Source organism: Ambystoma mexicanum, chromosome 8 (genome assembly GCF_040938575.1).
Source record: "Ambystoma mexicanum isolate Mex_15411 chromosome 8, UKY_AmexF1_1, whole genome shotgun sequence".
In the NCBI taxonomy this organism is placed as follows: domain Eukaryota; kingdom Metazoa; phylum Chordata; class Amphibia; order Caudata; family Ambystomatidae; genus Ambystoma; species Ambystoma mexicanum.
In genome coordinates this window covers 1466994710-1467019992 of record NC_090929.1, presented here as the reverse complement: position 1 = coordinate 1467019992, position 25283 = coordinate 1466994710, and the positions used below count along the sequence as shown (strand labels likewise).

The 25283-nt window shown below is 46.6% G+C and overlaps 1 protein-coding gene across 1 annotated transcript in view; it reads left to right on the top strand.

Moving 5' to 3' along the window:
• Nucleotides 1–25283, top strand: part of LOC138473115 (solute carrier family 2, facilitated glucose transporter member 9-like) — a 369925-nt gene that overhangs the window by 99975 nt on the left and 244667 nt on the right. The window contains exons 2-3 of the mRNA XM_069611639.1: nt 2073–2171; nt 10027–10187. Of these exons, the coding sequence (XP_069467740.1) occupies nt 2073–2171; nt 10027–10187 (260 nt within the window). The remainder of the gene's footprint in view (nt 1–2072; nt 2172–10026; nt 10188–25283) is intronic.

The window sequence follows — 25283 nt, the reverse complement described above, 5'->3', positions numbered from 1 at the left end:
GGGCTTTGGGTGGCTGGAACAGCGGGCGGAGTATGTATATGCTTGCTTGCTGTTCTAGCCACCTGATTGGTCAGTGGCTCTTCCCCGGGTGTGAATTGTGAATGAGCAGCATGTTCAGGAAGTTTCAAAAGAAAGACGAGAAAAGAAATGGGTCTGTATTTCAAGGGGAGGGAAGAATCCATGGAAAGATGGTTCTTATTTTTTTATGTGGTTCTCTCTTTTTTTTTTTTTTTTTTTTAAGAACTTGGTAGATTGTAGTATGCTTAAAGGAAAGGGGAAAAGTACCAGATAAAAGAAACAATTGAGAGGAGTTAGATATGGGGGGGATACACTCCAGGAATGAGGGCAGAAGGCAGGAGATCAAGAGAAGTAGGACTAGATTTTTCAACTGGAAGGCTAAGAAGCCTCAACAAGAGGTTAAAGTCAAAGAAGAAGCACCAAACAAAAGAAAGAAGCAAAAGAAATGGAGGAGCATAGCTTATCCAGTCTAGAAGTAAAGTAGCCGGCACAATCCGAAGAATGGAATGATGGATAAGAACTGGGATAAAACAAGTTCTCCATCTCATGCTACCAGTATCCCATGTTCCAATTAAATAATGAGGAACTGTGATCCGATAAATTAACCAGTACCAAAGGAGGGCCAGCATTACTGTTGGCACCTGGAAAACAAAGGTGGGAGTGCAGGTCCAAGGTGAACATAACAGCCATGACATTGCCCAGTATGGTAGACATGACCTTGAAAACCTGGCGACTACTATTCTGGGATGGAGGGCAGGTTGATCTGAAAAGTGAAAGCAGTCTGTGTACATGAGCTACTTGGAGCTCTGGCCTACAGTACAAGGAAGTTTCTGGTCCTCTGGTCCGGTAGGTGAGGGGCCGATGTAGAAAACTCAGCAGTGTGTCGTCCAGTGAGGACTGTATTAAGCAAGACGAGCAATCGAGACTTTCAACTGAAGAGGACAGTGATGGGACACCTGTAAATGCCTGAGAATGCTATAATTAGACTGGGTGTTGAAAGGCCGACCAGACTTCTAAACTGGCAACAAACCTGCCCCAAGATGCAATTCGAAAGTGGTAGGGAATTCAGCAGAAGGGACTCATAGATGACAGAAGCAGGATCAAGGAGACAGGACAGTCAGATGGCAGTACAGTCTGGTTCCCTACAGAGAACACCTCCCCAGATGGTCGCTGTGCCCTCTGCCCCTTCTTTGCAGCAAAATGTACAGATGCTAAAAGAAGGGAAACCATGATAGAAACCCAGAGGCAGATTACAGGGTGTAGGTGTAGATTGCGTGCACTTCCTAAGTGTGAATGGTATATGAAGCTACTCTAGGTATTGCTAGAATAGTGGGTTATCCATGGAGTGATGAAAAACACAATGGACATACTGGCACGAGTTGTAGTGGTGGCCTGGGATAGCAGCCAGATATTATCAAACCGCAACCGGCACTAACGGGACTACAACAAATCAATGGGCCCCAATTGTGCAAAATCGTGAAAATCTGGGGTTAAGGAGTAAGCAGGTGTTTGGGGTCCATTGCACTCTCGTGCATAAGGCTGTCATAGCCCCAACCACCTGATGGAAGGTGAAGACTCGAAACAGTCACTCAATCGCACAGAAGTAGTGCTCCAGTTCAACATTGACCATCTAATATGCATGTACCTGTATGCCACTGTGACCGCCATGATATAGGGTCATAGGACCAAGGTTTTTCAGACAGTTCGTCTGGGTGGTCCATGTAGGAGCCATTTGAGAAGCTACATTGAGGCCCTGCGCATACTCCTGTGAAGTGAGATGCAAGTCTACTCTGCAGCTTCTGAATTCCACGCTGTATGCTGGCATTCCTGATTGAAAACTCATACATATTGTTACATTTCTGCATATTGAAAGTGGGGATAACCATGTGAGTGAGGTTTTCTGTGCTGTGTGTACAGTTTGCCATCTGTTGTACAAAAGCCCAGGTGAGTGGATTGCCGTGATTTGATATACTGGATTTGATTTTTTGGTACTTTCCATTGCCGATATTATACATTGTGTTATAACATCTGTTTTTTGTTAATTTTTCTTACAGCATCTTACCTTTCCACTGATGGCTGTAGCTATTTTGACCTCTTTTGGTTCTTCTATGCTTTATGGGTACAACCTGGCGGTGGTGAACTCTCCAGCAGAGGTAAAACAATCAAACGATTTTCCACATATTAACAGTGTATATCGGATTACTAGCATTCCTCCAGGAAGTCTGGTCACCATGTCTTGCATGTGGGTTTTTGTCTGTTTTCCTTTTATGTTTTGTTTACCTATCCTATGTATGTATGGAATTTATTTAGCACAAGCCTAGCTGGAAACCAATGGAGCGCTGTATGGAATCCTTCTAGAGCTCGGATTATTGTCAAGATTGATATCTTAATATCCTATTTTTATTTTGCCTTTCTGGTGCAGTACATTTAAGAAGTGGGTGTGGTAGTTTCTTAGTTGGCCTTTCACGACGGTCTGACTAGGGGAACGCCTGTTTTTCAGGGAGCAGAAGACCGTCCCAGCCACTCAACAAATTAGTCAATGAGGTATATTTTTGTATGTCTTTGTTGTTCTTATAGTGTCTCTTTCAATAGTTTACTCTTCAATCGCTCCACAATTAGGGTTACCGTCCTCTTGGGGCAGGCACCAAGATGGAGGAATCCACTCACACCTTGTATACACAAATGGATCCAACTTTATTGGTACACTATTTGCTCTAGATTCACTCCAAAATCTTGACCTGCAGCTCTGACCATCATTAACGCTGTAGATCTATTTTATATTACGATGGTCTTTGGAGGCTGGGAATACCTTAACATGCCTAACCTGAGACTGTTGAAGGTAATGTAGTTTAGCCTGTTGGGACAATGAATCATAACCACTTCTGGAATTCATGAATGGTCAACATGGCAGGGTGCCTTTCCCTGCTGAGGAGGATGCAGGATTGTTCAGTTCCCTGCAGCCTAGGAGTTGAAGATTAAAGCATCCAGACAAATTAATGTACGAAACATTTCAAACATCGTTTTCTTCTGTGGATACAGGAAAGTAATAGTTGTTTACTCTTGTTAGTTGTTCATTATTTGGTTAACTTGTCTTAGATTTATATTTGTCAAAATATGTAAACATTTAAGAATTCTGAGCTTTTTCTTTTTTTATAATGTGTATTGTTTTTTGTTAATCCTGTATAAACTACCATAGTTTCAAAATCTTATTAAAGCATAGTATGAATACCAAAAAACAGTAATGCACATATTATGTAGAACAGAACTTGATCTATGCAAGTTAGGTGACGGGCATTCAGAGTGGGACTTATCAATGGCTCTTTAACCCCTTAACTGCAGAGGGTTTTCCCTCCCAGTGCTGAGCCCTTTTTTGGACATTTCGGTATGTCGCATTCAATCCCTTTTAACTTGTGATATCCAAGCCAAATATGCACCCTTTTCTTCCCACATGTAGGCGGCCCTAACACACCTAGGATTAGTGGTTTGCAGTAGGGGTGTGTGTGAAAACAAGCGACCATGTTTTCTGTTAATTTCAGAAAATGCCAATAAAGTGATGTACAAAGAAGGCTGTGCTTTTTTTTTCTTCTAAAAAGCTGGGAACAAATGGTTTGCAGTTCTTTGCCATTTTCCAAGCTTTCAAGAACCGTTTCACTGGAAACGAAGATATTTTTCATAAGGTTACCATCTGTTTTGTGAGAGGTAGGAGATTTATTTAATATTCCCCGTTTTTTTAAATGGGACCTGCTTGCACATAATGGATGAAGAGGGTAGTTGAGCTCAATGGGACCACAGAAAAGCATGAACTTCTGAAAAGTAGATACAATTCCAAGTTCAGTACGTGGGGGGCGGGGTCATTTGCACAGGTTCTGCAACAATTATGTACCTAAAATTCCCATAATTGGGAAACAATTGGAAACGTGACAGAAAAGTATGTGCTGGACATGTTTGCACGTGTAATGGCTTCTGTGAATATTGTGAAAAGCAATGCACCGCTACCTTCCCCTGACTCATCTTGTTAGGCAATCGCATGTTTTTTGTAATGCTTCACAAAACCAGCAATACCACGAGCCAAAAACAGCCATGCTTCACAGGATGCTTATGCTGATGGCTTAAACAGACGTACTTGGCATTTGAAAATAAGGAAAACGAATGGGGTGAAGAATGGCAGGCATACGTTTTACGCAAGAGCACAGGCAGACCTTTACAAGGGTAGGTGACTTGCACAGGTTACAAAAGCGTACAGTGCCTAAAGCAGCGACTAAATGTAGGTCACATTTGGGAATTGAAAGGGTTGTGGAACAAAGAGCAGTAGGAAATGTATGAAAATGTTATCGTAGAGAAAACACATTTCCTACCTTCCACAGGTGTCCCGAGAACAATGGTACCTTACATGTGTGGGTGCACTGACCTGGGCGCAAAGGGAAAAGCGTAAACCACAGTTGCATCCAAATACCCTGGGGAAGACTGGATTTGGCTTTGTGGGCAACCCACAGATTTGGGCATGGGTTGTTGCAGCCACCAAGGATAACGCGGAACCCCGTACATTTCTGAAAAGACACGTGGGAATCCAAAGAGGTGTGACTTGCGTGAATCGCCCTAGAATGTATTCGCCACAAGGTCTGGCAAAGTCCAAAATGTAGGCGGAAAGATATTTGCCACCAGGAAACCACTGAAACACGCCGGCAACAACACATATCCTACCATCCCATGTTCCCACCGGTTTCCAGACAAAAACAATACTTCACATGAGTGTGTGCACTTACCTCGGCGGAAAAGAAAAACGGTAGACCATCCCAAAATCCTGCAGTAGTCCCCGGGAGCCGTGGCAGGGTCCCCATCCCTCCCTGTAGGGCGCAGCCAGAGCTCCAGGATGGTTGGGGGTGATTTCCCCAGTCATGGGCTCCTGTCTCCCATGTGGGTCGATAATTCCCAAGTCCAGCGGCAGTGCCAGGGAGCCCCAGCAGGGTCCCTTTCCATCCCTTGTGGAACACGGCCAGGCCAGAGCTCCAGGATGGTCAGGGTTGATGTCTCCGGCCTTGGGCGCCTGTCTCCCATGTGGATCGGCTGACCCCAAGTCCAGCGGCAGTCCCAGCGAGCCCCGGCAAGGTCCACATCCCTCCCCGGAGAGAAGCTGTAACGCAGCCTAGCCAAAGCTCCAGAAGAGTCGGGGGTGATGTCCCTGGCCATGGGCGCATGTTTCCAATGTGGCCTGACTGTCCCCAAGCCCAGTGGCAGTCTCGGGGAGCAAAAGCTGTAACACAGCCCAGTCAGAGCTCTAGGACGGCTGGAGACAGGCTCCCAAGGCCGGGGACATCACCTCCAATGTGGGTCGACCATCCACAAGTCCAGCGACGGCCCGAGGGACCGCCGATAGGGTCACCATCACTCCCTATAGGGAAAACAAGTAACGCAGCCCAGCCAGAGATCTAGGACGGCTGGGGTGATTTCCCCAGCTTTAGGCGCCTGTCTCCAATGTGGCTCGACTGTCCACAAGTCCATTGGTGGTCCTCGTACTGTGGTCTCTTGCTCCACCTTTTATCCCTGTGGGGAAAGGAAAGGGCTGTCAGGTGTGTGATTCAGGTTAATTGCCTGACTTTGCCTGATGCCTGAGTTGGGATATGTCAAGTAGACTTAGTTTACATGGATGTGTAAAGGTGTTTGTGTTGGAATAGGTGGTGGTGGGGAGGGGGCTGGAGTGTCAAAGTATCCTACAGGGTTGGAAATAAAATGTGTCGCATGGGATCATGGCTTTCTTATTTGGGTTTGGGCTGAACTCGGAAGGGTAGGTTTTCAAGGGTTTTCGAGACAAACGAGAATGACCGAAGTTCTTATGACCTGAATATGGAGGATTGTGGGAATGGTAGTGAGTTGTCAAAGCAGCCTGGGAGCTCGGGAAGTGACAACTGGAGGGACGGGAATGGTGGGGTTCTTTAAGCAGATGGGACTACCTGGGATTGTGAAATAAACCAGGGGAATTATGGGAACGGTAGTGCCTAACCTGAGTAGAGTGGGTGTTCGGGATGGAGACTAGAGGAATGTGGACAAGAATGTCCAGGAGTATCCGGATAGGAAAGGAATCCGGATACTCCTGAATAGGAACCAAGGAAAGTGGGAATCTCAGAGTTGTAGTTCGTAAAAAGTTAACAATATGTGAATGGGTTGTTGGCTTACCTTTAGGAAGATTCAATGGGTGGAATAGATGATGAGCGGGAATAGTTTATAAAAGCTTCAGAAACTTAATTCCCCTCACCATCCATCCCGTGATGGTACAGCATCTCACCTGAGGTATTCCCCCTGCGCATAACCCCGGCTTCACTTACCGAGGTGATCCTCCCCCACTGGTCCACCCCCAGGAACTAGATCCAACAGCGATGCCATGTCCTGGCCACCTGAATAAGAGATTCTCAAGGTCTTATTGGGAGAATACCCTGCGGTTTCTCACACTCCCCAGAGGGAAAATCTGTAATGCAAAAACTGTAACGCAGCCCACGCAGAGTTCTAAGGTGGCTGGAGGTGAGGTCCCCAGCCCTGGGCGACTGTCCTCCAATGCAGCGGCAGTCCCAGGGAGCACCAGCAGGGACCCCATACCTCCCCGGAGTGATCTGCTGTAACGCAGATCAGACTGAGTTCCAGGAAAGCTGGGAGTGTTGTCCCTGGCCGCCTGTCTTCAATGTGGGTCGAGCACCCTCCAAGTCCAGCGGTGGTCCCAGGGAGTGCCAGCAAGGTCCCCATCCCTCCCTGGAGGGAAAAGCTGTAATGTGGCACAGCCACAGATCCAGGATGGCTGGGGGTGCTGCCCCCAGCCTTGGGCGTCTGCATCGCAAATGGGTCGACTGCCTCCCAGCCCTTCGGCTGTCATGGGTTGACCCGGCAGGGTCCCAGTCCCTCCCTGGAGGGAAAAGCTGGAACGTTGCATGGCCAGAGCTCCAGGGCGGCCAGCGGGGATTCGGCAATGGTCGAAACAACCCCCAACCCCAACATCTTTTCCCTGGTGCCTTAGTGCTCCATATGTTCCCAGGGTTGGCAAAATGGGACCAGGCCATCAACTTTGCCCCCTGCGAAAGCAGAAAGGATCTGCCCCATGATGGGGAGTATTTCTGGTGGGGCTGGCCCTACAGTGTGCCTCTGGCAAAATTGACCTATGTTGTTTTGCCTTCCTTGGGAGCAAATGGGTGCAAAACCTGGGGCTGAAAGTGGGGAGGGGGCGGATTGGCCTGGGAGGATCACACCGGGATAGGGGGGGTATCCCCAAGATCATATCCCTGGTGGCCTAGTGGTCCTTGTTGCTTCCCAAGGGTGGCAAAATGGGGGACAGAACCCCAATGTTGCCCCCCAGGGAAGCAGCAAGGGTCTGCCCACCCTTTGGGGGTTCAGGGGGAACAGTGACGGGGCCACGTATGGCCCTCCAGATACGGTTCCATGTGTTCAAATTGTAGCAAAAATGGCTGTTTACACAAAAAATCGCTTTAAAAAGGCAGTGGATTTGCTGCTACAATTCGTGTAATGGATGCAGGTGACACCCCCGCAATCCCCTCTGCCCTTAAATGCTATAATGGTGGGTACACCTTTACCGGGTCAAACCTCTACATTTTTGCTTGCTGCAATTCTATTACTGCACGCCCCTGATGCATCAAGCACTCCCCTATATGTTGTTAAATGTTGTTTTTCCTTCCTTGGGGGCAAATGGGTGCAGAACTGCACCAATTTACCCCCCAAAAAGGCAAAACAACATTATGCCATCTGGTTGGCATTTTTTGGGGGTGGTGGGCTGGTTTGCCTTTGGTCCTAGCCCCCCACCCCCAAAGATCATATCCCTGGTGGCCTAGTGGTCCTTGCTGCTTCCCTGGGGGTGGTAAATGGGGCAAAATGGTGTCAGACCCTCAATTATGCTCCCCCAGGGAAGCAGCAAGAAACTGCCCAGCCCACTAATGCCCCCAAGTGTGCCTTTTTGGCAGCTTTTAGTTGTTGTTTTTGCCTTCCTTGGGGGCAAATGGGTGCAACACAGCACCCATATGCCCCCAAAGAAGGCAAAACATTGTGCCCCATTTAAAAAAAAAAAAATGGTTGAGGGCAGTTTGGCTTGGTGGAGGGGGCACCACCAAAATAAATCCCCTGTCGGTCCAGTGGTGGTTGCTGATCGAGAATCGTTCGATCCTCGACCAGCAATCTGCTTGAGTAAGGGTGTGTTGGAAAGGGAAGTCTTCCCTCTTCCAAAGAGCCCTTGGTCAAGGAAATCAGGCTACAAATGACTGCATGCTGAAGCCTTTTGGCTTCAGCATATAAATATCCCTTCCTGATGTCGGCACACATAGCGTGCACTGACGTCATTGGGGCTGAACCCCAGGCACGGAAGGTGAAGTCTTTCCTTCACAGCCTGGGGGTCGGGAGCATCGGCGCTGCTCCAGGGGAGCGATCTGCCCCCCACAGCTAAGTACTGAGGAGGATGAGCTATCTCGTCCTGCACACTAGGAACGCACTGTGGAGGATGAAATACCTCCTCCTCCACAGTTAAGAGGTTAATTTCCTTTCTCAAATGTTAATCATTAAGTATTGGATTAGTAATGTCAACAGGAAAATCACCAGATTAGTCTTTAATGAGATGAGCAAGCAAAACATTATTCCAAGACTTGCAAGTTTCGGACATCGTAACATCCCACCCCCCTAGCCGGGCCACCGCAACCACACCATCCAGCTCGCCTCATCTTTAAACTGCCCAAAGGCTCAACATCTCCCTATTTTGCATAACTTTTGATTCGTTTTCCCCTCCTGCCCCAGAACAATAACCTCTTTCATATTGAAACATTAGTCCTTTCCTCAGTCTTACTACGATCACGTGTCTATTTACTTCCGGTTCAATACGTCACAAGTGTAACATCTGGTTCTATCCTCCTCTGGCGATTAGTGTTTGTTCACCTCCTGTCTTGTGTATTTCCTCTGGTGGTAAAGGCTTGCTTGGTCAGGTTTGATTTAACCAGTAGGATTCAAAGATAGAGACAGGATGGCCTTCACCCAGCACTGTCCTTTGCTTACTCTGCTTGTCCCTAAACTAGCTTTGTCACCAGCAAGTAGTATTCGAGGAAAGTCCTGATTTTATGACCGATTGAATTCAAAATTGTACTAATGCTGCTAGGGTTTAACCTGAAAACAAAAATCCCCTTGGTAGTCAAAAGAACGAGATCAGTGCTGTGAAACATTGGTAACTTTCCCCATGTCATTCATTCTACTTACTTGTGTATTTATGTACACACGGAGCAATTACGTCATGCTTCATTAATTATCATAACTCAGGGTGCCCATTGGTGGACAATCGGCACCATCCACACCAAGCCAGACAATGACCTACAAACATTGCCATTGCAGCCGTAGTTTTTCCACTGTTTTCCATGATTTGTGTCCCTCCATGCTTTAAAGTATTCTTCTACAGTCGCTCTTAGTCTAGGCACGGACTTTGCATCCAGTAGGTTCTACTTCTCTGAATTGTATTGAGAAGAAGAGTCTGTGTTGCGCTTGTTATACCCAAAGTTGGCATCAGTGGTATTTTACCAAACCAAAAGCTGAACACACAGGGCACATTATACTGAAGCTGGTGTAGTGTGTGTGAATTTTGCAATGCAATGCTCTGATTTTAATATGGAAACCCAACCAAAGTCCCTTCAACTGTTATGAAGTTTGGAACCCATGTAGTTTTGATTTTCGATGACATAGTGTTTAGTATTCTCGGTCCTGTCTATTAGCAGAACTAATCTGTGTAAAGTGGAGAAGGTGTCTGACCTTGGTAAATGCACCTTACCCATTGTAACAAAATAGAGCTCACTTGAAATGAGTAGCTATGCGGGTTTTGGGGTGGATCAGCCTGGAGTTTTATTTTTTTAAGAAAATATTTGTGTAGGCCGATTTTCACACTTTTTGGGTAGGAAGCATACTAGAAGATTCCAGAAAATGTTATTTCCTTGATGTAAACATGCCCATCAATCTAAGGGTATTTTTTATGCTATTCTTTCATTTCAGCACATAAAAAGGTTCTACAATGTCACTTGGTACCAACGCTTTGGAGAGCCACTGACTCCAAGGCCACTGACAGTGATGTACTCTGTGACTGTCTCCATCTTTGCCATTGGTGGGATGCTAGGATCTCTGCTGGTTGGAGTCCTTGTAAACACGTTTGGAAGGTAAGGCGACCAAAGTGTCCAACTGCCAGGAGCTACACCGCAAAGCATTTCTTCCATGAATATGCATGATTTATGCAGAATGGATCATGATTTTATTGATCTGCTGTACGGGATATACATTAAAGTGTTAGAAATTCCACTTTTCTGCTCATGTTTGTCACCTCCCCGTCCCCCTAAAACTTGTTCACTTTTTGTAATGCAGGGAGTACTAGCCAGCCCCTTATGGTCTCAGGTATATGTGGCTCAATTTGTCCCCAACAGTTGTACTGGTTCTGCTTGGTGGCAGGGTGCTTTCAAATGTTGGATGCATGAGTTGTATCCATTTTGGGAGTCGCTGAGCCTGTTTCTTCCTGGAGGCTCTCAAAATGGAAGCTGTCATTTTTAAAATCCACAGGCCAGATACTTTTTTAGCCATGTAGGGTAATTTGGTGATTTGAGTTCTATCCAGGAGTTCGACTTTGTAGGTGAGTGCAATTATTGAATCTGAGGATTCCTCTGGATCCACTTTTTTGCCTTTGAGAATGCTCGATGAAAGTTTATGCATTGGCCAGAACTTACTTGGCCACCAAATGTTTGAATGGTACCTGGGTGCTCTGAGTGTAAGAGGACACTTTGCACCAGAGCTTTGTCAACCAGTGGGATTGATTCTGGAGAATCCAGAGGATGATTGATCTGAGGGCAACGATGGGAGCTCTGTAATAGCATCTTTGGGCACCAAGAGACCAAAGCACTGCCTCTCGCACACAGAAGGAACAGTCTGTGGTGCTCCTTTCCCTTGACACAATGGGGACAGCTAGAACCGCTGCCCTGAATGCATTTTGTGACTGTGTTCTAAAACATGCCTGTGTTGCTTGACCCCAGAAGAAAATGTCGAAGTAAATCCCTAATGTGTTCTGGGGGTCCCTAAACTAAAATGGACATAGTCTAATGTACAGCATAACACAATATATATGTGACTCAACAAAAATGACTCCGCAATAAGCAAGGACATTTTATGTAAACGCATCAACGTAAAGACTGGACATAATTGATGACCAACAAATATGACCATGCTCCTGAATTTATGAAATCTTATCCTCTTTTGTTGTTCCTCAAAGGTTACTGTGAGTGCAACTGGCCTGTTTCGACTAAACGGGGAAACTGTTGAAAAAGCCCCAGTCTTCGTCATTCTCCACTGGCTTGTTTTATGGATCATTGAATATAGTAACTCATGTTATCACCATTTTTACATGACGAATTCTGTGTCTAAAAAGGTCCCATCAAATGTGTCTTTGAAAATAGCTCATTGTGCTCTCATTTTAATTAGTGGTTGAATTTTGTTTAACCGCTTAACTGCCAAGCTTTAATCAAGTCAATGCAAAAAGGATGAGCATACTTGTTCTTACCACTTAAGGGGGGGGGGGTCATTAACTGTAATATGTAAGGAGAACCCGAAGCATGTTACTGTTTAGCCTTAACACATATTTTAACCAATCATAAGTGTGTGTAAAAGGATGTGCCTTTCATATTCAATTCGTAACCTTGGGACTGCAGCAATGGGTGCTTTCTTCTTGTTCAAAGTTGAGGCCAAACGAAGAAATGCAACATAAATGTGTACAACTCCCAAATATATTACAGGTTGGGCTGCATAGGGACACCTATTACCATACTTATATGGTGTTTTTATGGCAGAGGGCTTTTCTTCAGAAACGTCTCTGGAATACAAGAACGAGTTTGAGGATTTGACCCCAGGCATGTCCATAATATGCTTGTGGCACAATGGTGCATTCTATAATTACTATAATTCAGGAGAGTCGTCCCTATTGTGGAGAGCTGCTTCCAAGCCCAAACCAGTGTAGTAGTCTGAACACTGTTGGAACTGATTTTTCAATCAAAGAGTATGTGCAATTTATTGGGATAATGGCATCTACATAGTACTACATATGCCATGTTTGAACTACCTTTGGCACTCTCAGCGGGTGCAGGAGCCAATCGGGTTGCTCCAAACAAAGGCAGAATCTACTGATACAAGCCCGGGTTTGGAGCAGCCGGAGTGCTGTGTCCTGTACCCCCCTCCCCCCACCTCCTCCATCACCGGTGCTACTGTTTTCCATCCTGCCCTGCCTCCTGCACCCAAATCCAGCCCCTCAACAGAACCCCTGACCCCCACCAACTTAACTTAAATTGGCTCCTCTATCTTGTCCTTCGGCCAGCTCTTTCAGGCTGGCTTCCTGGTAAGACCTGGAAGAGGGGCTCAGAGTGGCACCCCGCCTTCCAATTCCGTTGCAATCCTGACTTTAACAAAGCAGAGCAGCGTGGTTTTTATTTTTCTATTGCTATTAGAACCTCGAGGTGCTATTAGCAATAATCCAGAGTTCTGCGGGCTTCACTGGCCCGATAACAGCAATGGTCCCAAGTTGCAGGCTGTCGTTTAGAGCTGTATTGTGTGATCGCATCACCTCTTGGAGTGTGAATACGTGCTCGAGTCGTTTGACTTCTAATATTCAACATGCCCAAAAATGGTCACATACTTCACCGCCGTTGATTCAAGTGTTCTGATATAGTTGTTCCCTGTGGCTTACATTATTAAAAGCAGTGTGGTGGCATTTTGAAATAGGTTGTGAAATTTAAGTGCACGTCTACTGTTGCTGCTTATTGTGGAATGTACCTCTTCTCTTGGCGCTAGTGCTCGATAGACAGGCAAATTTAGACTGTTCACAAGCACTGTCTGGCATTCTTTAATATATCAAACTGCACATAATAGTATCATGGCCAACATTTCTTGTCTTGAGATTAAATATGACTGCATTAACATTGTTAACGTGCCGAATCAACAGTATGAAGCTTCATTGACTCTTCAAATATTAGATGTAAAATATCTGAATAATATTTTTAATGTGGTTCTGAAGTACATCTGGTCTAAAAATAAACAAAAGTGGTGACATGAGGTGACTGTGGTAGGTGGTAACCTTTATGTGGGCAGTGCCCTATCATTATTGAAGGTGTCTGTGCTAAATGGCCCTCCTACAAATGTCTTTGCTAGGCTGGTGATGTTACAACCTCGTTTTTGGATTGGGATGTTGAACTTTGTGATTAGACTCCTTTGTTGGGGTCCTCGCATTAATTTTGTTCCCAGTGTGCAGACCTTGTAATCCACTCCATTTGATAACCTGGGACCAAGGTCCCAAAGAATAAGATTGGGACTTGTAGGCGATTGTCCCTACATTGGCCTGTGAGACTCTCTACAAATACAGCTGTACTCTAGGAACTTGTGCAAGCATTTCACGATCCTGTGAGAACTGCGCTGTGTTTATACTAGTCATTACTTTTGCCCAACTTCATAATTAAGAATGCATTTAAAAAGATGTGTGGACATTCCTGCGTGAATTTATCAGAAGTTTAAATGTATAGAACCAAAAGCCAGAAAGCATCTCAAGCTCAGAAGTGTGAGCTATGCACCCCCCTACCTCAGCTCTCCAACAGGTGGATGTAGATTGTGCAAGGCCAGGAGTTCACATATGGTCCCCCATACCGAGAACCTGCAACCATCTTTTATTTATGTAAGCACAGTCTCCAGTGTTCTGCCCACTACACCATACATATCCTTGCAAGGTATCTTCACTCGAGACAATTCATGGTTGTGTATAGCCACACATATAGCTATCAACTAAAGTTAAGACATCTGCATTATAATTGTATTGACCTACTGTTAATATCTGGCCTGTTTTGCCCTTCTGTCTATTTCTTTGTTTTTCGCACTCCTTGACCTCTTTTCTGCTGGTTTATTTAATCTGTCTCTTCCCTGCTGTCGCCATAAAAAATGTGAGTATTTGGGTGTACGTAGATTACATCGGAGGGGATTTTGTTGAAGATGATTTCAATGAAGTTTTTTTAATGCATTTCACTACAAATATTTGTGGGGGGGTGTGTAAGGGTAATAATTAATGTGGCTGGAAATGTGTCATATGCTCTGCTGATCACTCTTCCACATTCCATCGCTGCCTCCTACATCAGTCCCATTACACTATGTGGATCCTTACTTGGGATGTCCTTCTTGGCAGCGAGTATCAGCAGAGTCGTAGCATCATAGCCAGTTTGGACCATTTCCATCCCCACAGCCAAAACCATCTTCAGAGGAAGCGTTTGTTTGCCGTCTCTAAAACCTAATTCCCTCTGATCCAATGAGGGCATACTTTAAGGACCTCTTCAGGGAAATTGCTTCCAAACCTCAAGCGTCTCCTCCACCACCGCCTCCTCCAATGAAAGCTCTGCCTTTACTGTCTCTTCCTCCACTGAAGCAGGTGCCTGAACTTGGAGCCAGAGACGACTACTCCTGCTCCACGCTTTTCACCACCTAAGGACAATGTCACCAAAATGGCGAGGTAAGACTGACTTGACGAGGACGACGATCCTTCAACTTCAGTCCAAGCCTTTCATTATAGGGTCTTGGATCTTAATGGTGTTCTTGGACATTCCAACTCCGGAACCTCCTGCACAGCAAACCAGAGTGTTGTCAAGAGTTCTTACAGTAAAGCCTCATGAGTGTTCCAGTCTTTTTCTTCAAAAAGACATTTTGGCAGAAGCCTGTAAGGTGTGGGAGAAGCCACACACGGGCAAACATGTAAATAAAAAAAGTAGACACCAGGTACAGATTGTAAGTGTCTGAAGATGTTCCCCTATCCACATGTCCCCTTCTGTCTTCAACTGTTGTGGCAGCGACTATCATGCTTTTCAAATCCTCAGCAACTTCTTCCCCTGCGGCACGGGTGCTCTTGAAGGCAGAAAAGGCCTTAGAGGCAGTAGGAAAGAAAGTCGTCACAAACTCTGGCCTCCAGCTTCAACAGAAAAATACTGAGTTAGCGGCAGCTAATCTAAATCCATGGAGGGAACTGTCTGAGTTCGAACAGTTTATCCCTCAGTACAGACTTGATTTCAATACCAGGACTTATTAGAATCTAATATGTGGCACATCATGTGGATACTTATGCCGAAGGTTTATGCTGGGCATGGATGTTAGTCAGCAGGCGTGGTTACACGCAACCAAATTTACAAAAGCGGTGCATGAGAAGGTTCTACGTAAAGACCTTTTCCACAGTTGTTCTGACGATGAGTTAGCGAAGACCAGGGCAACAAGCACTTTGACAGCAAAGTCTTTATCCGCCCTAACAAAGCAGCCTGCCGCAAAGTCCTCTTACCCTCAAAAGTCTGATTACCGATCTAGGTCTTTACCTGGGTTTCAAAGATTCCAAGATCGCAAAATGCGTCGGCAAGCCATTGCCCCAAGGGGCCCTAGGCGAAAGCTCAGAAAACCAGGAGGCAGTTTTGTCTCCCAGTTCGTAGCCTCTAAATCCAGGACCAGTGCTCCCTCTGACAAAAACACAAAATAATGGTTTGAAACAGATATATGTGATCACTATGACGCCCAGAATTCTGATGGCCAAAAATTGCGTCTCTTGTTTTTTTTAAACCCCCACCACACATACATGTGGGGGGAGACCCCTGCAGCTCCCCCATGCTACTATATATATTTCTGAGGCTTGTGTAATCTGCTTAGATCACATGCTGTGCATAGGCCGACATCTAGTGGAAGCTGCAGAGTATTAGTTTGTTTTTTGAAACTCGAAAATGGGCGTCGACACAGGGTGTGCCAGTAATACTATCCCTAGTGTGACGTCCACTGTACCCATGCTACCTCATGCGTCTAGGACCCTCAGATCATTTTTTTCCACCATACTGGTCGGAAGCATTCTGCGGAGTTCCCTGGCCTTAGCCATACATTTGCTAAAATATTGTTATATTTCCCCATTTCTCCACCTCAACGTCGAGTCACCGAACATCCACACTCGACGCCGGCCCGGAGAAAGAATCGACCGTCGAGAGCTGCACAACGGATTTGTGCCTTGGAAGGACTCTGGCCTCGGCCCGGGCCTCGGAAAGGCCTCTGGCCTCGGCCCGGGCCTCGGAAGGCCTCTGGCCTCGGCCCTGCAAGTAGGGAGAGTGGGGGGTGAACATAGTCTACATTCTTTCGGTAAATAGGTACATTCTTATATATTCCTACACTTATTAGCCCGCTGCCACAAGGTGCGTATGGAGGGTACTCCTTTCCAATTTTGCCCCAATTGCAAACCGCAAGTACCCTTGGGTTGACACGCCACGTGCAATCGCTGCTTACCGAGGGACCACCCCGAGGCTAACTGCAGAGCGTGTAGTAGGTTCAAACCGAAAACACTCAAGGACCGTCGGATCAAGCGTTGGGCCCACCACGCCAGACGTCAAGAGGCCATGGCAGCGGAGGGCGCCTTCAGCGATGGCAGTGACGCCGTGCTTTCGGACGGCAAGGGCAACGTGGCATCAATTGACAGCCAAGCGCAAGTCCCCAACCTCGAAAGGTCGTCCGGCAAGGCGGCTATGGGGAAGACCCCCGGCGACACAAGCGCTACCCACAGCACTTCCACAAAACAAATGAAGTCCAACCGAGACTCGACGCGCACGTCGAGTACTCAGAAAGAGGCACGTAGAGAACGGCCCGAATCAGTGTCCTCTGGGCGTTCTCGATCTAGATCGCTGCATGACTACAGGCAACCATCCACTGTTGCCAAGAGTGCCTCGCTCCCCAAGGTAACGAGGTTCGATCGTCGGAAGACGAAACCCGACCTCTATCCCCAGACCGCACTCCAGGAGTTGGCGTCAACAGGTTGCGCAACAGCTTTTCCCGAGTCCCAACCTCCACACTCGAGAGATAGGGACACTACCACTGAACCTCGGCGCCAGGCGTCGAAAGGCTCCGAAGGGGCGAAAAAAAACAGGGTAAACACTCTACCACCCACGGGGAAGGGGAAAAACAACAAAGGAAGCAGTCTCAGCCTCCTTCCACACCTCAAAAAACATTCTACTCCACATAAACAGATGGACAAGTCTTGGTCTTCTGTTATCCCAAAGGCCCCTGTTCAAACCAGTAGGTCTAGTCAAGATAAAACAGGGAAAGGCCTCCAAGAAAGAATCATTCCCAGTTCAAGAGAATGGTCTAGTGATGACATAGACAGTCATGTCAAGGATGTCATCATTGGCAGATTTCTATGCCAAAAACCCTGAACACTTTCTCTTTTATACCCCCGACGGTTCAACGCCCTCAGGCTCTAAGGATCCTGTACCCCCAAGTAAGAAGTCCCGAGTTGAAGCTCCTACTTCAGACCCCTTTGGTATACAGCCCTATTCTCAATATCGGGGAGATCCATCCTTTTGTGAGGATCCAGATTTGGGCATGTTGGAAGAACAAACTGGGACGGGCTACTATGAGGAGGAGGAGGAGGAGGAGGAGGAGGACGGCGACCCAGAAACCTACAGGGTAGATTCCCTGGTATATAAAGAACCCCTGGTTACTGACTCCCCTGTCGACAACCAGCCTCTCTTGAATGAAGTGCTGTCCAGAGTGGCAGAACACTTCCACATTGACACCCAGGGTGCTCAGGAAGAGAGGGACTTTGCTGAGGAGTTAGTGGGAGAAAGGCGACCTGTTGCCCAGGCCATCCCTATCCTTAAGTCAATACGAAGGATAGACCCTTCCCTTGTTAATCCCAATCTCACTAGGGCGGTAAACCCCAGAGTTCAGAAGCTTTTCAGGGCAGCCCAAACAGACCCACTATACATAAGAGGGCATCTGAAACCGGACTCCCTGGTAGTTACAAACACCCGTAAGAGGGCGGGAACACCCTTGTCATCGTCAGAAGCTCCTCCCGACAAGGAGAGCAAGAAGATTTATGGCTTGGGCTGGAAAGTAGCCTCCACTTCCGCCTACCAGGCAAGGATTGCCAACTCCACCACCCTGCTGGCGAGTTACAACTGTCCAGTGTCCGCAGGATACTGCATAGACTGTTAGAGCGTCGCCAAAACCACCCTCCACAACAAAAAATACATTCTTTGGACCACCAGAAAATCCTCCTCGAGGAGATCGTCAATCTTCTAGCAAAGGACGTGATAGAACTCGTCCCGGGACACCAGGTAAACAAGGGTATTTATTCAACTTACTTCCTTGTGCCAAAAAAAGATTTGACAATGCGCCCAGTATTGGATTTACGGCCTGCAAACAAGTATGTCAAGCCCCAAAATGTTTGCATGACTACTCTCCAAGAGGTAATCCCCCTCCTAAAAAAGGGATTACATGGCAACATTGGACATGAAAGATGTCTATTTTCATATTTCCATGTTCCCAGCGCACAGAAAGTACTTGCGCTTCAAGGTGGACATTCGGCACTACCAGTTCAAGGTACTGCCCTTCAGAATAGCCTCGACTCCAAGGGTATTGACCAAGGTACTGGCGGTTGCGGCAGCACACCTATACAGGGAGGCAATCCCGGTGTACCCTTACCTGGACGACTGGCTCATCACGGGGGAGAACCCAGTAATTTGCAGAACAAACATTCAAAGGACAATCGACCTCCTCTTCGAATCAGGTTTCTCAATAAACGAGAAGAAGTCAAGTCTGGTGCCAAGCACCTCCAAACAGTTCCTAGGAGCTATCCTAGACACGCAAGAGGGGTTGACCTTTCCGTCAGAGGTAAGAATTCGAAATATACTGCTGCAAATTCCGCAATATCAGGCCGGTTGCCAGATAACGGTACGCAAAGCAATGCGTTTGCTGGGCATGATGGCATCATGTATTTACCTGGTCCCCCATGCGCGCCTGTGCATACGTCCCATGCAGGAAAGGTTGGCGAAACAGTGGTCTCAGGCAAGTGGTCAGTGGGACGATCTAGTGGTCGTTTCGCCAACACTGGTACAAAGCCTTCACTGGTGGATACAGGCGGTAGTCACAACCGATGCATGCCTGACAGGGTGGTGAGCTCACCACCTCCACCACACAGCTCAGGATCTCTGGTCTCACTCAGTGGGACCAAGAATCACATCAACCTGCTAGAGCTTCTGGCAGTATTCAGAGCGCTTCAAGCGTTCGAGCCCTACCTGCTGAATATGTCAGTGCAGATCCAGACAGACAGCAATAGAGCCATGTTTTACCTAAACAAGCAAGGAGGGACTCGTTCGCCAAATCTGTCCAAGCTTGCCCAGAAAATTTGGATATGGGCACTCAGACGGAAGATCTTCCTGTCATCTGGGGATCTCAATTCTCTGGCGGATGCTTTGAGCAGAGATCCCCTCCCAGAGGAACACGAATGGTGTCTACACAGAGAAATCGTAGAAGATATCTTCTCTCAGTGGGGTTTCCCCACTATAGACCTATTCGCCACAAGTGAAAACAGACGGTGCCCAGGATTTGCATCCAGGTTCCCCCAGCCAGACTCCCAGGGGAACGCCCTGTGGATGAACTGGTCAGGGATGTTTGCATACGCTTTTCCACCAACACCTCATCAGGAAGGTGGTCTACAAGATGAACATAGAATCAATGACGCTCGTCCTAGTTGCTCCCATGTGGGCAAGACAACCGTGGTTCCTACACCTACACCTACGCAGACTAGCGGTGTGCAAACCTATCAAACTCCCGGGCTAGTACAACCTACTGTCCCAGCACCAAGGTCAAACGGTGCATCCTCAACCCAACTCAATGAACCTGGCGGCATGGCTCCTGAGGTCGTAGAGTTCGGACATCTCAAATTACTACAGAGATGTATGGACATCCTAAAATAATCTAGGAAGCCAAACACGAGGCACTGCTACTTTGACAATTGAAAACGATTCATTATCTGGTGCAAGAATAAGCAAGTCAACCCAGTTGATTGCACTCCTTCCACAATTGTCACATACATGCTCCAGCTGCTGGATGCAGGACTGGTATTTAACTCACTGAAGGTACACTTGGCAGCACTGTCAGCATACACCACCTCCCATAACGAGGTGTCGTGGTGGAAGATACCAGTGGTTAAAGCTTTGATGGAAGGAGTAAAGAGACTTCGCCCTCCTATTTCAAACCCACCACCAGGATGGGACCTTAACGTGGTGCTACTAAACTCATGGGCCCCCCATTCAAACCCATGCATAAAAGCAGTCTCAACACATGACTTATAAAACGTCCTTCTTAGTAGCAATAACATCTATACGAAGGGTCAGTGAAATTCAGGCTCTGTCAGTGCAGAATCCATTCTTTACAGTTCATAAAGATAAACTGGTTTTACGTACACACCCTAGTTTCTCACCTAAGTTTATTTCTAAATTCCACGTAAACCAGTCCAACGAGTTTCCGGCTTTCTTCCAAGACCCACAAAGCTCAGCTGAGGTGAAACTACACACCCTAGATGTGCGTAGGGCGGTCCACTACTATGTAAACAAAACCAGACTGCTAAGAAAAACAGATCAGTCGTTTGTCTCCGTAGCTACAGGCAGAGAGGGAGATCACGTCTCGAAAGGTGCCATCTCTAAGTGGATTGTTAACTGTATCCAGCTGTGTTACACTCTTTCTGAAAAAACTCTGCCTTTCACGCCAATAGCCCACTCTAAAAGAGGCATTGGGGCCACTCTGACTTTCATTGCAAATGTACCCCTTGACACCATTTGCAAAGCAGCTACTTGGAGCTCTATTCACACTATTACTCAGCACTACTGCATTGACACCCGTTCCAAGACAGATACTCAAGTGGGACAAGCGGTTCTAAGACCCTTCTCACATCCCACCTCCTTCTTCTAACGCTGCTCGCTTATCTATGCACAGCATGTGATCTAAGCAGATTCCACAAGCCTCAGAAGGGATACATTACTCACCGTAATCGTATTTCTGATGCTTGTATCTGCTTAGATTCACATGAGACCCACCCTTCCTCCCCCTCTGAGAGAAGGCGCATGGATGCGTGTTGTCTTATCTATCTTCTATCTGCTTAGATTATCTGTACTCGCGCTGCTCCTCATGCTACCTCATGTCAGACAAAATACAATCTGAGGGTCCCAGATGCGTGAGGGATCATGGGTACAGTGGACGTCACACTAGGGATAGTATTACTGGCACACCCTGTGTTGACGCTCATTTTCGAGTTTCGAAAAACAAACTGTAATACTCTGCAGCTTCCACTAGATGTCGGCCTATGCACAGCATGTGAATCTAAGCAGATACAAGCATCAGAAATACGATTATGGTGAGTAATGTATTATATATAGAGTGCAAACACTTTCAGTATAGAGTTCTTCTTTTATGATATGACATTTATAGCACACCTGTTCACAAGTGTCTTTGGGCTCAGCTCCGCACCAAGAGTTTTCATGATGATGGCTGTGATTGCAGTGTTTCTCCAGCTTCGAGGAGTGTGTCTATCCATATTTGGATGACTGGCTCCTCTGGAATCACTATCCTCATTACAGCAGCTTCACATATGCACCTGTTACTCCAGCTGCTGTTCAAGCTTGGGTTGTCATCAGTCTCAGAGGACCTGATCATCTTGGGTTTTCGGTGTAAACTGTCAATGCCAGGGTTTTTCTGACCAGCGACAGAATGAGACTATTGTACACATGCTCTCTTTCAGTTCCACCCACATGTACACATGGTGATTTCATTGGCTTTTGAGCCTTATGGCATCCTGCATCTTAGCCCTCCCGATAGCGAGGTTTAAGATGAGACGTACCCAATTAACACTGATGGACCTGGTCCCAGGTGATGGACCCGGATATTCAATTAATTCCTTTGTCCCGGGAAATGGCAGACTACCTCCGCTGGTGGTCAGACTTCACCAATCTTAGTGTGACCTCCATTTTTAGATCCGTCCCCACATATCACGTAAACCGGCTCCTCTCTCTCCTCAGATGGGGAGCAGCATTGAGACATTTGGAGGTGTCGACTTGTGATCCCCCTCCGTGGACTGGGGTCATAACATCAGGTACTTAGAACGTCTGGCAATTTGTCTTTCCTTGGAAACTTCTCAGCCCAACATCTGCAACAAAATGGTTCACATCGGACACAAATGTTGCGATGTTCTACATCAATGTTCTACATCAACAAACAAGATGGGACCAAGTCTACGCCTCCAGTACTTTTGGCTGTTCAGGTTTGGGAATGCGCAGTGCAAAACAATGTTTGTCTTCAGGGACTCCATATACCTGGTCAGGAAAAAGAGGTCAACTCCCTTAGTCGCCAATCGGTGGCAAATCACGAGTGGGAATTAAACGCTCGAGTTCTGTCCCAGATTTGTTCACAGTGGGAGGAGTGTAGACCTGTTTGCAATGATCTCCAACAGGAAACTCCCACTTTATGCCTCCAGGGAGAGCCAAGGCATGGGTTTCTTGGAGGAAGCACTCAAAATCTCTTGGGACGGAATGTCCGCATTTGCCTTTCGGCCTCTCCCCTTGATCCATCGTGCTCTGTTAAAACTATGGAGGTCGTACAACTCCTCCCTATTCTTCATAGCCCAATGTGACCAGCCAGGTTCTGGTTTTTGCAGTTAAAGCACCCGTCGGCCTTCCCTCCAATCCAGTTGCCAGAGATTCCCGATCTCTTATACCAGAACGAGCAGCGAGTGTGGCATTCCTGCCCAAAATCCCTCCGCTTACCCTGGTTCCTGAGGTCAAGTCCGTAGCTCAGTTCAATCTGTCGGAGGCCAATATGCGCATCATCCAAGCATCGTGCAAACCCTGCACATGGGCTCAATACAGGAGCAAATTGCTCTGATTCTGTCACTTGTGTCTGGACAGGCAGGTGGATCCTCATCAGTTCCCTGTTGCTACAGTGTCTGCCGACCATGGCAATAGAAAAGGACTGCAGGGCGATGCACTGTGCAGGGCTCAGGAATGTAAGAAAAAAGGATAATCTTTTTTTTCTTCTTCTTCTTTTGATGCTATCAAAAAGTGCTCCAGTCCCATTTCAAATGATGAAATATCTCACAAGTATGAAGGAAAGGGCACTATGAGCTACGCGTACGCTAGTCACTATGGTGAGTAACTTTGTATTTTTACAGAACAATCACGTTTTGTGCCTCTTCAGATTCCTGCTTTAGAGCTTTCTGAAGCCTGGGGTGGGCTTTAGACTGCAACAATCCAGTCTTTTGTCATTGAACTTAAAGGGCTCTGTTATTTCACATCTCATAGCACCTTCAGTCTGAAAACTGCTATGCAAAATGGGGTTTGGAAAGTGGTTACCTAAAGTCCAAATTTCCTGGCTTTTCTTGAGTCTTCCACTTAAGCACTAGCGACGGAGGGCCTGGACAGTGAGAATTTAGCACCCAAAAAGCCTAACTTATTCCCCGAATTAATCCAGATCCATTAAAGGTTACTCACGGTACCTACTCCCCAGCTTTGCCTGGCCCCCATGTGGGCTATGGCATTGAGCACCTAACCATGTGCCTTGGTCACACAAAAAAACAGGAAGAATGCTGAATTATGTTATAAGGTGTCTGGCATGAACATGGCAATGCATCGCACCAGAAAGCGAAATTGGGGAGAAGAACATGTATTTTGAAAGCGGACCACACCGGTTAACGGAAGCCAGATCAGAGCAGGCCAATATATCTGGTGTGGCAGGAAGCTGCCACGGTGAAGTTGTACCAAAAGGAGCAAGAGTGGGCACAAAGACCCATGCAGCAACTACAATATTTTGTGGTGAAAGCAAAGGATGCGAAATATCCAGTTGACAAAGGGAGCCTTCGTGAGGGCACACCATATTGGATGGTCGACTTTCAGGCAACTACAGGTAATGTCCTGAATTCCTGAATCCGGATTGGCTGGGCTCCTATGACTTTTCTAAAAAAAAAAAAAAAAAAAAAAGTTCTGCTACATATAGATGTATATAGTTCTGCCAACCCATAGACGTACATAGGAGTATGTGTGTGCTTATACCAAAACAAACAGGAAAATAGAGCAGGGGTGTGGGGACAAAATTAAAGTTGTTGGAAAAAGAGGGTGTAATGGTGTGCCAAAAGACACAAGCGGAAATGGACAGGCTGGGAAATCCCATGCCCAATCACGGAAATAGTCAAAGTAAATGGCAAAGTCTGCCTTAATAACAATCCATATGAAGCAGGGACCGCAAGAAGCACACAAGTCTAAAAAGCCCTCTGATTCTCAGGTTTGAACCACGAAATACGCCGTAATCTACGACCTATCACAATCTTGGTTGCAAAAACTTATGGGGCCGAGGGATCAGTTAGGGGAATTGTCTATATATAGTTCATATAGGGGTTAGTCTTTTCATTGGATGTAATCATCTGATGGCCCCACCTTGGACCACTCCAAAATTGATAAAGGTAAAAAAAGACGTCTTGACAGGTAATTGGCTGCAACAGTTACAGGGCGGCACGTTTTTAGTTGCGATTGGTTGCCATTGGTTTTACCAGCCTGGAGTACTTGGCAGGCCATCAGTACATGAGTACAATAGTGGTAGGGGGAGCGACATCAATGAACTGCTTGCTTCTTGCAATTAAATAGGACCCCCACCACCCCATTTCCTAGGCCATAAACCAGGGAATCTAGCATTGAACTTAACCTTGTCTGGCATATCTGTTATGAGAATTTGTGGGGAGTGAAAGCAGGTGCCCATCTGTGTCTGAAGTTAATAAATAGACATTGGGCCTGATTCTAAGTATGGCGGTCCAGACATAAGGGTGCCGGTAGCAACATACCGGCACCCTTTCCAGACCGCCATACTACAAGTTTGCGGGTAGGGGTGGAGTATTTACCTCCAGCTATAAGCCGAAGGTAAATCTGACCACTACCTGCAAAAAGTGGCCTGTATTACCATGCTGGCAATTGTGGCAAAATCCGCCATTCAAGTCCTATGGGACTCCATGGAATGGGGATTTACAGTGAATACTACAAGTGCCGGTAAAGGTAATTGCGTTTGCCAGAATTCCAGTGGAATTTCCACCAGACTACAGGCAAACATGTATGACCCCAATTGTCTTCCAATTATAGGTCCTGTGCGAGGAGACCCACATTTTCAATTATCCGACTCAGCTTTTACCATGATTTGAGCTCATATTAATCTGGGTAACACCAATACAATAGAGTGTACAGCAACAGAATTTCTAACATCACGCTTGTTGGAGGAACACACAAAATAGTCCTGTTGCCTTAGCAACGGACCCAAACGGGAAGTTCAGACGCATTTGTATTCTCACGGTGATCGCCAGCGGGTGAGTGGAAGGGGGGACACGAAGCAAGGGAATCTTGGTGGCAATGGTCAATGACTGATCT